Source organism: Gekko japonicus, unplaced genomic scaffold (genome assembly GCF_001447785.1).
Source record: "Gekko japonicus isolate JY-2015 unplaced genomic scaffold, Gekko_japonicus_V1.1 scaffold408, whole genome shotgun sequence".
Lineage (NCBI taxonomy): Eukaryota > Metazoa > Chordata > Lepidosauria > Squamata > Gekkonidae > Gekko > Gekko japonicus.
This window is the reverse complement of record NW_015163618.1, coordinates 544,038-559,207: the sequence shown is the minus strand read 5'-3', so window position 1 is coordinate 559,207 and position 15,170 is coordinate 544,038. Positions and strand designations below refer to the sequence as shown.

Here is a 15,170-nt window from a genome sequence, read left to right as displayed (position 1 = left end):
ATTTTGAACGCAAAAATATCAGAATTTCCCAAATATTTTCAACTCCATTATAACCAATTCTATGGGCCCCCAAAGGTGTCCCCATTTTGCAATCCCTTTAAATGCCTTCTTCAAGCTGTGCGACTCCACAGCTTGGAGAACTTAGAAGGCCTTTAAAGTCCCTTTAAATGCCTTCCAGGTGAGCTCGCCCCAATCCCTCTTCAAACTGGGAGTAACACAGAAGTTGTTATTAAATAATTATATTTAATAAGACTTTGAAATATTGAAATTGATGACATAGAACACCATGTTGGAAGGAACAACAATACTGGTTTTAATCCTTTTATCATTCTCAGATTCTATTATATGGTTGTGTGACACACTAACAATTTTCTGTCTGCAATTATCTGGCAAGCAAAGGGAGAGCTCACGGTAGTTTTGCAAAGTTTCCAGCATAGCACTTTTTTTCTTAAGGTACACATCAAGAAATCATGTAGCTTATGTGTAAAGCAGGCAACATAAATGTTCCAAAACCTGGAAGCTGAAAGAACAATTTGACACCTGTGTAAAGTCCTAGAAGCAAAGCACCTACATTTTAAAAGTGTTCGATTTCGAAAGATATAATAAAATTCTGATAGACTAAGAGCACTATGCTTTTAGTAGGTGTTGCTATGGCAATTAAACCTTTCAAAGTGAACAGATGGCTGAACTAGCTAATTAAAATTATTATATACATTGACTGGGTATGGCAAGTAAAACGGAAGCACTTTACACATTAGCTTTTAATTATAAGCAAAATTATGCTTGGCAGCAAACGCATTTGTGAGCATTTAGATCCAAGCTAGAGCTGCTGATATCAACTAATCGATGAAAGTGGATCATCTGATGGCCTGGTGAACCTGGATGGCCAAACACTGCTTAACAGTTTCTTCCAAATTTTAGTCCCAGTAACTAGTGAATACAGAAATATGAAAACTTCAGAGTCTACAGAGTATTTGACGTTTTTACCTTCCCCCATTTACTATTAGGGATGTACATTCAGCATAAACTGAGCCAAAAACATACCTGGAAAATGCTGTATCGGTATTTTTCAGGCACTATTTAAACCAAATACAGATCAGAGAATCTGACTGGCTACCGGGATAGCTGAGCCCGCATACAGTCATTTATTTATTTTATTTTTTTGCTTTTATTTTGGTATATCCAGCAATACTGAATAGCTGGTGGGCTCCTCTTGCAGCTCAATTTAAACTGAGTTGCAGGAGAAGCCAGCCCAGGACTGGCCGAGGTGGGGCAGAGTACTTAGCTCCTACCTCCTCGGCTGATCCTCTGTCTTTGTCCCCACCTCAAGCAGACCCTGGGGGGTCAAGAAGCCCTCCCAGCCAGGTCTGCATGCTGCAGTTTAGTCCATGGGCTTATGTATTTCTCATGCTCCTAATCCTGTTCTGCATCTATGAATCCCACTGAGCTGGTAAACAAAACACCTTTTAAACAGGGGTCTCTGCTGCAACACTTAATTGCTTTTGTTCCAACAAGCAAGGCAAAATGGTTCCAAAGTGAATGGGTCAACATCAATGACTAGAGGGAAATGCACAGATGTCATTTTTGAAATATCAGGCACACCAGTCCAAATGGTGTGCTCTGGCTGCTGTGACAGAGCAAGCATTAACTTACAGAGCAGCTGCTACCCTGGCATCCTATGCATGGCCAGTGGGGTAGAGCCACCTTCCACAATCTATATGCCATGGCAACCACCTCATAATAAAAGGTATCAAACACAGGACTGTATCTGGGATAGGGGAGAGATCCAATGACACTGGTCATTAGAGCATCATGTACTTCTTCCCCAGTTTTATGCTAGTAAACTAAAACTAGATAACAGGAGAAGTAATACTTGCCTCAAAAATTAGAAGTATCCTGCAGTCCCGGAGATAGCGCTCATATGGATAATCTTTCATGTAACCAAGGCCACCAAGGATTTGTAAGGCTTCACTGACACAAACCCATGCACTTTCAGAACTAAACACCTGCCAGTAAGCAAAGCAACCCAAATTATTATTGCAGAAATAGCCGCCATGTCCTCTTTTAATTTCAGAGTACAAGGAAACCAGTTCCCGCTATTCTTAGATTCCTCTAAGTGCTGTCACATTTTAATGTGATCAAAAAATAAAGCCCAAGTTGGGGCTAAGTAGAAGAAAAGGCAGACTCCGTAGACAGGGAGCAGGATGAATTCGCTGTGGCCACCACTAAGCTCTCTAGAACAAAATTAACATCCTGCAATGTGGGTTACAGTCAAAAGGAGGGGAAAGGTGTTGTAGTCCTCCTCCTAACTGTGTCACTTGCACTTTGGCCAGGGACTTACACACCGGAGGGACCGCCTTTCCCCACGTTTCCCAGAGAGCACTGCGATCAGGGTCTCAACATCGACTCACACTTCCCGGGCCAAAGGATGCCAGGCTGGCTACAACCAGGGCCAGGGCTTTCTCGGTGGTGGCTCCGCTCTGGTGGAACAAGCTCCCGGAGGAGATCAGTGCCCTGTGGGACCTTATGCAGTTCCGCAGGGCCTACAAAACGTAGCTTTTCCACCAGGCGTTCGATTAGGAGCTGCCCCCGGGGGAGAATGACCTGCCCCTGGAAATCTTAAAGCAGCCTGAGCCACCTATATGATGTCAGATCAAGATCGACCATTAGGATGGCATGGTAGTTGAGCGCCATCTTAGACGCAATGTTAAATTGATATCTGTTATTGGAAATTGATTATTGTTAGCATATTTTAATATTGTTATTGTTATGGTTTTAAGATTGCTATTTTATGCATTGTAGTTTTTTACGTTATTGTAAGCCACCCTGAGCCGGCCATGGCTGGGAGGGCAGGGTATAAATATAATAAATAAACAAACAAAACCACCACATTATTCCCATACACTAATTCACAGGAGAAATAAATGGCTCCACATCAGCAAACCTTTAGGGACTGGCAAGTCATATACCTGGTATCACCCACAGCAGATTTAGCTCTGACCTACTGATCAGCTTTTTATCTCATCCTTCCGCCAAGAAGCTCAAGATGGTACAAATGGTTCTCCCCAGAATTTTATCGCCACAGAAGAAATTGTGTCTGTTAGGCTGAGAGAATGTGACTAGCCAGGGTCACTGAAATGTAACTAACCGCGGTGCTGAGCTGCCAGTTAGGAATTTTAAATTAGTCATTTAAATTTTAACTTTGTTGGAATTAATATTTTTAATTGATTTTATGTTTTATGGAATGGTCTAATTGTCTGACATGATGTAAGCAATGCTCCCTCTAAGCTGTGGAGTCTTGTGAGCAAAAATTCCATTTTGTGAGCTACTGGCATTAAAGTTGTGAGCGAGTGATTTGGCTACGGCATAAATTTGTTTGCTCTGGAGTGATCCTTCCTGAGCTAAGACAAAAAGATGTGAGCCGGAGGCTAAAAAACTGTGAGCTAGCTCACACTAACTCAGCTTAGAGGGAACATTGGATGTAAGTCACTTTGAGCCTGTTTGAGGGGTAGGGCGTGATATAAATTTCAATCAATCAATAAATCAGTAAGCTTCATGACTGAGTGCTGATTTTTAACCTGGGCCTCCCCAGCCCAAGTCTGACGTTCGAACCACCAAATTGGCCCAGGTGCACTCCTTTAGCTTTTTCCCATCTGAGGGAATAACTGACATTCATTCACAGAGAAACAGGAAAGAACTGCTTTTGAAAACATCACTGCAATGTGCCTAACTGCTCCCCAACCCAACACTACATAGATTCCCTTTCAATGATAAGTATCCCATGCAAATGAGATGGAACAGCTCTAGTTCTGAAACAGACAATACAATATCATCACCCTGCCCATCATAACATCAAGCATTTTGCTTTGAGCTTCCTCTGTTGGGATGAAAGGTGGAATATTTTAATAAATACACAAGAGCACCCCTCCTCCTACGTTCTGCCATGCCAGCTCCACTCACCTGTTCAGGGGCTTCTGCAGGTACCACCCTGAAAATGGGCAGGTTCAACAACCACCCATATATTTGCTTTATCTGTTGTGGCCCCCTTTGTGGAATGGTCTGACTGAAAAGTCAGGAAGGTCCCACATTCCTGTTATTCTGTGAATTATGTAAATTGGAATAGTTCAGGAAAGCTCACCTACAAAGTCAGCAGCTATAAGAACATAGTTCAAGAAGGTGCTTTATAAAGGAAAACGGACTGCAGATTATTCCACTGTATATAGGACATATCAGCTTTGCTAAATGTATCACGTTGTTGTTTCATTGTTTTCTACTGATGTAATACCATTTTTCTGCATTATATCCACACTCTGTATCATTCAGATCTTCATAATCCTAGTCCTAGTATATTACTCATTTGATGTCTCCTCATACTGACCGTATGGACCTACACTGTGTTCTGTGTATAGAATGTTTCTCTTTGTATGAACTGTAGTCAGTTTCCAGTGTGCAATCTGTTCTGAGTCTCAGGAAGGAAGGCAGTCTATAAGTAAAGTAAATGAATACATAGACTTAGTACAGATACCAGTGTTTCAGAAAAACGTACCTTAACCATGGCTGCTTCAACTGAACAATCTGGAACCCCTGGTTTGTCCATCAGCCCCGCAGTCAGGTATGCCATGCTCTCCATTACATATGCTTTCTGAGCCATAAGGGCAATTTTTTCCTGATAAAAGAGCAACAATTCAATGAAACACCCTTCATCTTTAAACCTTCTGGAGAGATGGCAATTGCAATTCAGAAACCAATACAATGCAGGATGTTCAACAGCAATATATTTCCTAAATTTAAAATATTTGGTGCTTGGCACATTTTCCCCTAAAGTACACAAATGAATCAGTAATTTGTTTTATTCATGACCTCCAAGCATGCGTAGATTTTATACAATTTTAAACCAACTCTACACACTTCTATATTGATAACAGTATGTAACCCATTTTTAAAATAAAAGATTACAAACTTTTATTCTGAACTGGACAAAAGACAGCTAAAAGCCACAATTTCTCAGTTACCTGAATTAATCCAAATTCACTCAGCTTCTTATTGAACTGTTTTCTAGTACAAGCATACTCTGCAGTCATTTCTTTACAAAAAAAGAGAAGAGTAAGAAGTTAATCAGGCAATAAAATTCCAAAAATGCAACGTTTTCTTAAATATTTCTGAATACTGCAAGGCTTCATCCATCAATTTTATGTGCTGAATCTCATGCCTTCATTAGGATGGACAGTCTGAATTTACCTTTGACACACTTGTACCAACACTGAAATAAAAGCAATACATATTCTGTGACACAGCATTTGATATGGCTTTCTGTGCTGAAACGGCAACCCTTTGATCAGGCTGAAAAGTTCCTTATGATAAATAAAACAGCACCTATAGTGAGTCATGGGAACTGTCTTACATCGTGCTATTCTGCAGATTAAACAAAGCAAGCAAAGTACAGACCAAGCACATCCAACAGTGCAACTGTGCATAGAGTTTCTCCAGTCTAACCCCACTAATATCAGTGGGCACTGGATTGCACTGTAAGCGGTGCTAGGAACTAAACAGCCCTGCTCCTAGAAAAATACAGTTTAGGAGGTAGAGGAGGCAACTACTTCTCCCAACTATCTTTGGAAAGTGAACATGGATTGCATCCACACTTTTTATGGCAAATGTGTTTGCTTAATGTTCACTGGTGTTTGCAGCCGTAAACACTGTAAAATATGGAACAGAGAGGCATATTTCTAACACAGTGACCAATACTGGTCAAATGGGCCTCCCTGACACTGCATCTTTACAAATATTATCCTTCACTTCAAAGTTCCAGTGGCTATCACTGCAAATACATGTGGGATCTAGTGTACGACTATGATCAAGATCAACTAGCTACAAAAAAGCTCACTGGTTAACCTTCAGCCAGTTACTCTCTTTTCACCTAAGCTACTGTACTGGGCTGCTGGGGGGATGCAGAACCATGTAAGATTCCCTGTGCTCCTTGAAGGAAAGGCGAGACTAAAAATATGATAGAAACGTCAGTGTACACTCAGCAAGGATTTCTGCCATATAAAGTATGCATCAGCTCTCCGAGAAAAGGAAACATATGAATCTATTCACTCAATGATCGAGAGACAAATGGTCCATAGTAAGCTGTGCCCTCCCTGCCCAACTTCTTGCTTCTGGCAACTTGGAGAAACAGCTGTTTAATAAATTCTTTGGAGCACTACCTACAGAGTATTTTCCCCTCCTTCTCTGGAAGATATATGTAGCCCCCCCCCCAATTCATGTTGCCTCTTTCCACCCACAGTTGTTAACTGGTTTGAGATTTCTAAACTTCATTCAGGTACACTTTATGCAAGAAGTCAGTACACAGCTTATCAATCATGCAATCATATAAATCTACCATGATACACCCATGCAACAACATGGACCACCCACTATTAAGGAATCCTAAAAAGGAGAAGGGTTCAGCAATTTATTGTAAACTGTCTTTAGAACGGTAACGTAATTCATTCCATCTGGACCAGCTTTAGTTATCTATACTCCAAGGCATGGTCCTCCATTTTGGAAAATACTCTAGAAACAGGGCAAACACTAATACAGAGTGAATAACAATGCCTTGGTGTGTATATTACAAAAAATCTTGCCCTGAAATATGGAAGGTAATGCTATATAATTTATAATACTATTGTAACTTATATAATTTTTCTGTGATGCAGCTAAGAATAAATTATAACATTTTATCTATCCTTCCTCCATGGAACTTAGGATGGCATACATGGTTTTCCTCTCCTTCATGTCACCCTCACTACCTGTCCTGTGAGGTAGGTTATTCTGTGCACAGAATACAAGATCCTTTTCAGGTAGACACAGAACCAATACAGAAATGTCATCCTCTCCAGGAACACATCATGCTTAGATTACCTATCAATTTCTTAAGCATTCCAGCAGATGCACTGCCCATGCTGAATCTTCCACTATTTAGAATATTCATAGCAACCTGCAGAGAAGATAAGCAGCCTTTATTCAAGCAACTATACTTGGGAGCTTTTTCTTAAAAAAAAAAAAAAAGACCCAAAAAACAAGAAGCTACTACGATTTTATTTGAGACCCAGCTGTCAGTCTGCTGTTCAGCTACACATGAAGCCTTTATCTACCACACACCATATTCACCAACAAACAGTAAGAATGATATGATTATTTTCTCCCTAAAGATACCTATAATTTCATTGTGGAATCACTGCAGTCACTTTGGGGAGTGTCTGTCTTCTAAAGCTTAGAACATGAGATGAAAACAAACCACAGGGTTTTGTTTTGTATAACACCCTTATACAAAACTGTCAATTTTCTCTAAAGAATATAAATGTGGTTAATGTAGAAGACAAAATTGACCCAGCTGATTAAACTTTAACCAGAACTAGTTACAACACTGCAAAGGAGAGAATGAGTTTAAGGTCAACAACCAGTAACTGGTTGGCTGACAAAATGAAAAATGCGGAACATTCTACAATAACAGATTGAGATGTTTCATGTTTTGGAAAGCATAAGGAGATCAAAATTACTGGAAGTCATTAATTAGCATTCTGTGGGAAAAAAATTAATACCAACAATTGACATTTCTGCCCCATTAAACCCTGAAGATTTGAGAGGGTGACAAAAAGTTTAGGACAATCTATGCCTTTGTAAGTAAAAACAGGAACACACGTGAGAGAAATGCTAAACCTCCCAGCTGCCTTAGTCCAATTGCTTCCAAGGGATTCTTAGGTTCTGGTGAGTCCTTATGGAAAAATGGTTGTGCAGCCGGTGATGCCCACTGAAGAGGCTGTACACAGCTTCAGTGTTTTAACTACACAGAAAGACATCCCTGGCGAGTCTTACACAGCCAAGATTCAGAGAATCCGAAGTTAACAACCCCCAACTACCTGAGCAAGGGAGTCTCAGAAGTCTGACCCTCTTTAAAAAGGCAGGATACAAAAGATATTTCAGCTACAAAAGACACCCCCTTCTTAACTACCATGGGACATTCAAATTTCACTACATTTTCTACACATCTATGAATTCTGCCTACCAGCAATCACCTTTCAAAGTGGATGTTCTGAGCACTTTATTGATTTCAATGGGATAAATGTTCAAATTCAAATTCTTGTACAACTAGAAAATTGTTAAAATGAGGGGGAAATTGTTCCGGGGGAAATTTTATACCATGAGCCTGTGACAACTTTTTTTAAAAGTACCTATGAAGACAGGTTAAAACGCTTGGGGCTCTTTAGCTTGGAGAAACGATGGCTGAGGGGTGACATGATTGAAGTTTATAAGATTATGCATGGGATAGAGCAGGTAGAGAAAGAAGTACTTTTCTCCCTTTCTCATAATACAAGAACTCGTGGGCACTCCATGAAATTGCTGAGCGGTCAGGCTAGGACGGATAAAAAGAAGTACTTCTTCACCCAAAGAGGGATTAACACATGGAATTCACTGCCACAGGAAGTGGTGGCAGCTACAAGCATGGACGGCTTCAAAAGGGAATTAGATAAGCATATGGAGCAGAGGTCCATCAGTGGCTATTAGTCACAAGGTATAGATAGGAACTCTCAGTCTGGGGCAAGTGATGCTCTGTATTCTTGGTGCTTGGAGGGGGGGGGGTAACAGGGGGAGGGTTTCTAGTGTCCTGGCCCCACTGCTGGACCTCCTGATGGCACCTGGTATTTTTGGCCACTGTGTGACAGACTGGATGGGCCATTGGCCTGATCCAACACTGGCTTCTCTTATGTTCTTAAGTACCTCACGGCTAACAAACATACCACTTTTCTCTTGACTCTCTCTTTAGCTATTTGCTTTGAATGATTACCCATTCAGATTCCATCACCCTCATGATAGCTACTTCAACCCCCAACCTGAGCCCGTTCGCGGGGAGGGCGGGGTAAAAATGCAATAAATAAATAAATAAAATTCAAGTTTATCACAAATTTCTCTTCTGCAGCCTATGTAAACAGTTATTCCCTGCATCTCACCTTAAATCCTCCTCCTATTTCTCCAATAACGTTCTCTATAGGAACTTTTGTATTTTCAAAGTGCACTTCACAAGCTGCAAGATAAAGAATGTTATACTAATGTTGCCAGGAACAGGAATGAAATAGGAATCACTGTTTAAAATATAACACAAATTCATTTCTAGCACCTGTTATGGCTGGGAGTGAACTGTTTGTATTAATTTACTATTATTTATTAAAACATTTATACCCTGCCTTTCCTCATAGTTCAGGGCAGCTTACAATAATAGTAAAAAAAATTCCAGTTAGAACCAGAATAAAATAACTGTGAGACTCAACTGTATAGGATTCTGCCCCTCAAGCCTGTCCAGGAATGAGAGGGAATCCTATACTTTTACAATACATTAAACAACAACCCAGAGAGGTAGGCTACCCTCTCTGGATTCAGAACAATAAGCCACCAGAACCTCTTTTAACTAGAGTCCCCGTCCAGCCTAAGTGCAAGGTTCAGACTCTTAGCTGGCATCTGGGTTTTACACATTAGCACTTCTATCTAGAGATGCATGCTTAATTCTTACAAAGGTAGCTCATAGGGTGAGCAGAAGGCACAGGAGTTTAGCCTTGGAACTCAGTTACACATCAGAGACCATTTAAAAACAAGAATATGTTTTTATTCAACACAGAACATTGCAATTAGACCATAAAGATTCCAAAATAACAAGCCTAAGGCAGTTTGCCTTAACTGAACATTAATGCTTCAGATTTACCATGTCAGTAACATCTACAGTCCAGGGTTCCAGGGGATCTTGAAGGGAAAGCCCATTTTTGCACACCATGTGCTCCAGTTACCAAGCAGGTCTTTGTTCTCCCAGAGACCACATGTCCAGGTGCAATAAACCAACAAGCAGGGAGCAGAGAGCTCACAAACAGGAACAAGAACACAAGAGCAGCAGAGAGAACAGAACTCTCTCCCATTGGGAATGACCAGTTCTGGGCCCATTCCAGTCACAAATCAGCTCTGGCCATGCAGCCAACTGCGAGTGGGCAGGGGGGTGGCCAATTCTTGGTTGTCATGGGTGCAAGTGGGGATAGGCTGGACGTTTGGAGACACACACACCCTGCAGTCAGGTGACCCCAAACTCCAGTCTCCCCATCGGCTACGTGACTATTTGCACGCTGGCCTAGCTTCCAGCATGGAAGTGTGAAGAATGTGGGTTTATGGCATGCAATTGAGGCCATGGGCCCCACCATTTGGCTTGTAACAGGAAACAAGGCATAGCCTGTTATCAGAAAGATATCCCAGGGGAAGGCAGGGGCTTTTAGAAATCAATATTTCTATACACCAACCTTCACTGTTAACAGTCTTTCTTGGATCCTTTCCACCTATGCAGTGTCTCCTTCCCCCCCTACCCAAGTCTGATTTCACCTGTGCCAGCCTACATTCAAATGAAGCAGGGTATGCCCCTGAATTCACTCAGATGCAGACTGCAATCCTAAAGACACTTCCCTTGCAGTAATCTCCATTAACATGGGACTTACTTCTGACCTGACCTGCTTAGGAATGCTCTCTACATCACTTTGAGAAACTGAATTTTATAAGAGGGAGAAAGGAGTGGGGGGGTCATGCAATCCCATGGCCTGCTCTTGAAACTAAGCCCTTCAAGGTTAATTTGGTCTGCTTTGCTCAGAAGGTTAAACAGACAGGCCAGAAGTAATATTCTGTTTGGGGAATAAATATTAATACGCCCATAATGTTTTATGCTAAACAGATGCATTAAGGTGCCATACAGAAAAATATGAGTTAACTATAATATGGAATGCACCTCCAGTGTGTCTGAGATTATTCAAAAGCCATAGGAAGAATAAGCACAAAGAGGTCCACTGGCTCTCACTCACTACTATGGCTAATATTTACAGGGCTACAAATCCGAAGAAGGCCAAGAAATGGGAACACATTTTTCTTCTGAAGTTGAGTGACACTAGAGGATATTCACTTGAGTTGCCTTTTCCTTTCTTGTTTTGGACAATTATACATATACAAGTGAGGAGTACACAAGGACTTGTGGGGGCATCTTATTTTCCCCTCCCCTTCCCTGAAAGCCACCATAGCCTCTCCAGTTTTCCTGCTTCCTACTCTCTTTCCCATCCTCCAGCCAGGCCCCTCTGTCTTTAGATTTCCCTCCTGTCACCCCCCTCCTGGGAAAAGTCTGTCCAGCTGCACTGGGGAGCCTGCAAGGAGTTGCGGGGAGTACCTGACTTTCACCTGTATCCCCTCTCTACACTATTTCCTCTTTCCTTCCTCTTGGCAGTTCCCATATTCTCTCCTTTCCCTGTTTCATTCTCTCCTTCCCACCCACAAACCAATCTGCCTTCTATCTGCCACCCCATTTTTTTTTAAGATATCAGATTTTTCTGTAAGCCTGGGGCTTTTCTCAGGTTTGTAGAAAGGTCTGTCTTGTCTTCCCACAGCCCCAATCTGTAGATTTAAGTAACTACAGATGGGGCCACATTGAGATTTAGACATATTGATGGAAATCTGAAGTCAAGAAAACAGCAAAGACAGTCTTGCAACTAAGCAACTCTAGAAACAAAGATTTATGCCCATAACTGGTCAGCAATTATTACAATAAACAATTAAGAAAGAAGTCCCTCTCATGATCTAACAAAATGCAGCTGATTAGAAGAACCTGGATTTCCTCACACATGCCCTCAGAATATTAATTCTCCACCTTCTCCAAGCGCTTTTAATCTGACTCTTACTGTTAGATCCTCGAATGCCCAGTTTATCCTCTGGCTTTCCATTAGTGATTCCACCAGAAGTTCTTTCTACAATGAAAGCAGTAATTTTGTCTTTGGTTGCACCATCTTTGTCAACCACCTCTGTCCTTGCAAACACGGTAAAGATATCTGCAATACCACCATTTGATATCCATATCTGTAACAGAACAAGAAAGAAGTACTTCTGCTTTTGCTTATGTCATAAAACAAATGGAGCGACAGATTTCCTCCCCCCATCCATGCCAAATACTTTAGTACAGACTACTTTTGATTTTTGGACAAGATCCCTTGAGCTGGGTGTGTGTGTGTGTAAAAATCACCACTCAGAGAACAGATCCCATACCCAGGCAGAAAACTTCTCTAAAGAAAAAGGACCTTTACTGTGTCTTCCTTACTATGTTAACCTTGGCAATCAATTATCCCTCTAATCCCTGGATTTATATCATGCTCTCTGACTAGTTTTCCTTTGGGCTCAACTGGATTAGGCAGGGAAACTATTCAGAGAATAACTGGACAAAATGACAAGGAGGAAAAAAAAACAATCTCTCTTTTCGGCAGATAAGTACCTTTGAACCATTTAATAAAAAACTTTTGCCATCTTCACTCAAAGTTGCTCTAGTCTGAATAGATGCAGCATCACTTCCACTGAAATACAGTAAAGAAATGAGGGGTTAGCATTTAAACTGAGCCAAAGAACTCAATCCAGTAGGAAATAAGCAAAAGCCCTGGCTCTTCACTACAAGGAGCTCAGTATTCCAAATAAGTCTGATTTACTCAAACAACATTCTGAACACTCTCCTAAATTGTTTTTGCAAACAATCATGGCAAACTCTTTCAAAATCTTCACTGTCTACATGTACCTCCAACAACCTGCAAGCTTAGAAGGGAGACTAGGTCCCACTTTCGCTGCAAAAGCATTTAGTCATAATTACAAAGACTGTGATGGATATCTACAGGTATCATCTGTGGTTAAGGAATGTAAATAGTCTTCTTGTAGCATCAAGCTTACTTCTTGTTAACAAAGATCTTGCTTAAAGTGATAACTCTGTCTGTTTTTGAATATATTACCTTCCTGGCTCTGTGAGACAAAATGCTGCAATGTGTTCCCCAGATGCCAGTTTAGGCAGATACTTTTTCTTTTGTTCTTCAGTACCTGCAATAAGGATTCCCTGCAACAAAACCAAAGTGGGCCATTTATTGCTGCACAGCAGGACACACAAAAGCAAATCCTCTTGCACTCTCCTGTTTTAAAAGGAGGATAACAAGAAGGGTTATTTTTCAGGTGTGTACTCAGAGCATGAGCACTAACACTTTATATACATACACTCACAGAGTTGAACAGTTGTATCACCTTCATTCAGGTCAGAGGTCTAGGGCACCATGGTCACATATCCTACATGTTCATTTCCAGTGGCTAAGCATTGAGAAACTTACCTCAGCCTTGACCTTTTTGTAACCAGCAGCAACAGCATTTTTGCTACCATTGTTGCTTGTACTCACACACTTATTTTAAGCATTTTTCATTTGGCACAGGATTTTAAACAATTTGGTTGTTACAATGATTCACATGTTTAGCCAGGCCTTCCTTTTGAGCACAATCTAAACAATTTGTTGTTGTTGTTGTTCAGTCACACAGTAGAGTCCGACTCTTCGCGACCCCATGGACCAGCTCCCGCCAGGCCTTCCGGTCTTCCACCGTCCTCTGAAGTTTGCTCAATTTTATGTTCGTTGCATCTATGACACTGTCTAACCATCTCATCCTTTGCCGTCCCCGTCTTCTTTGACCTTCAATCTTTCCCAGCATCAGGGTCTTCTCCAGTGAGTGCTCCCATCTCATTTGGTGGCCAAAGTATTTGAGTTTCAGTTTCATTATCTGGCCTTCCAGGAAACAGTCAGGGTTGATTTCTTTTAGGATTGACTGATTTGATCTTCTTGCAGTCCAAGGGACTCTCAAGAGTCTTCTCCAGCACCATAGTTCAAAAGAATCTATTCTTCGGCGCTCAGCCTTCCTTATAGTCCAACTCTCGCAGCCATACATGACTACTGGGAATACCATTGCTTTGACCATACGGACTTTTGTTGGCAGGGTGATGTCTCTACTTTTTATCATGCTGTTTAGGTTTACACCAGTAAAAACTCTGTATCAATTCTCCAACAACAGTTGAACAATTAACATGTGCAATGGTTTTCAGTTTACAAGAACTGCCATCTTTAATACTAACTGAATTGTCCATCAGTTTAACTTTAATGCCACAGGACTTGTTTACACCAGCGCATCAGGAGGAATCTAAAAATGGCCCTGACCTTTCACCTTTATTGTTCAACTTCTGTTCACATTTTATTCCACATACACCTTATTAATACACCTGCTGTCCACTTGGTTCAAATATCTTCCCTATCACTGAAGAGCAACAACTGTGGATATAAAACATGAAACAGTCCTGAAACATGAATACTGAAGAGCGCAACATAAACATGATTCTAAGAACCAGAAAGTTACCTTTAGTCCTATAGCTTGGTGAGCTGCTAATGTTACTGCAATAGCTCCATCTTGAGAAATGATTTCTCCCAAACGTGCATACATTGTATTTGACAGACCGAGGCCGCCTGTTAAAAGAGATCACAGCCAACTATTTAACTGCTGACATGAGAAGCTATATTTTTGTCATTTGCATTTATTATACTTTTTAAATGCCACATACAGCGATGGCATTCCAGCCCCACATCCCAAACCCAACCAGGTCATAGAGCTGTGTTGCTATCAAATGCAACTTCATTGCAGCAGAATTAAAAATAGTAATTGCAGCAGAATTAAAAAAGAGCAAACAGAAATACTCAAACAGATCAACTAGCCAGAAGCACTGACATTTTCTTCCACTTGCAAAAACAGTTTGCCCCAGAACCAGGTTACCACAATCTCTTAAAGCATTTGAAGCTTTATACAATTTAGCAACAGGATTATTCTGAATAAGAACACAGTGTAATGAACAAGGTTGGTAATATAATACCTCTGATGCGACGTGGCAGACTAAAGGTTTCAATGTGAAAAGGTGTTTACCAATACAGAAATTTATTATTTCTTCATTAAACAAAGATATAATTCTGCAAAAATCAGATATTAGTTTGAGAAAAGATACTACTTTAACTTACACTATGACCACTTCCACTATGCAGAAAACAGGAACGGTGCAGTGTTCCTAGATAATACCATATAATGCAGAGAAGGGATATTTTAATTTTCCTACTCAGATCAAAATCTTGTGCATGATGAAAGTTATCATCCTGGGGAGTAGCCTTGACTAGCCCTCTTCCCGATAGGGTAGCTTTTTACATACAATACGAAGATGCTGAAGACCACTCGAACATTAGTCACACCTCAAGCATTCTGGAATGTTACAGATCAAGATAGGTAGCCGTGTTAGT

At 40.9% G+C, this 15,170-nt stretch overlaps 1 protein-coding gene across 1 annotated transcript in view; it reads right to left on the bottom strand.

Annotated features, from left to right (window-relative positions):
- The window catches only part of ACAD9 (acyl-CoA dehydrogenase family member 9), a 36,547-nt gene that overhangs the window by 10,304 nt on the left and 11,073 nt on the right, over positions 1-15,170 (bottom strand). Inside the window, exons 4-12 of the mRNA XM_015407434.1 lie at positions 14,248-14,354; positions 12,816-12,916; positions 12,314-12,392; positions 11,730-11,904; positions 8,991-9,064; positions 6,904-6,979; positions 5,013-5,083; positions 4,547-4,666; positions 1,878-2,006 (exon numbers count right to left, since the gene is read on the bottom strand). Of these exons, the coding sequence (XP_015262920.1) occupies positions 1,878-2,006; positions 4,547-4,666; positions 5,013-5,083; positions 6,904-6,979; positions 8,991-9,064; positions 11,730-11,904; positions 12,314-12,392; positions 12,816-12,916; positions 14,248-14,354 (932 nt within the window). The remainder of the gene's footprint in view (positions 1-1,877; positions 2,007-4,546; positions 4,667-5,012; positions 5,084-6,903; positions 6,980-8,990; positions 9,065-11,729; positions 11,905-12,313; positions 12,393-12,815; positions 12,917-14,247; positions 14,355-15,170) is intronic.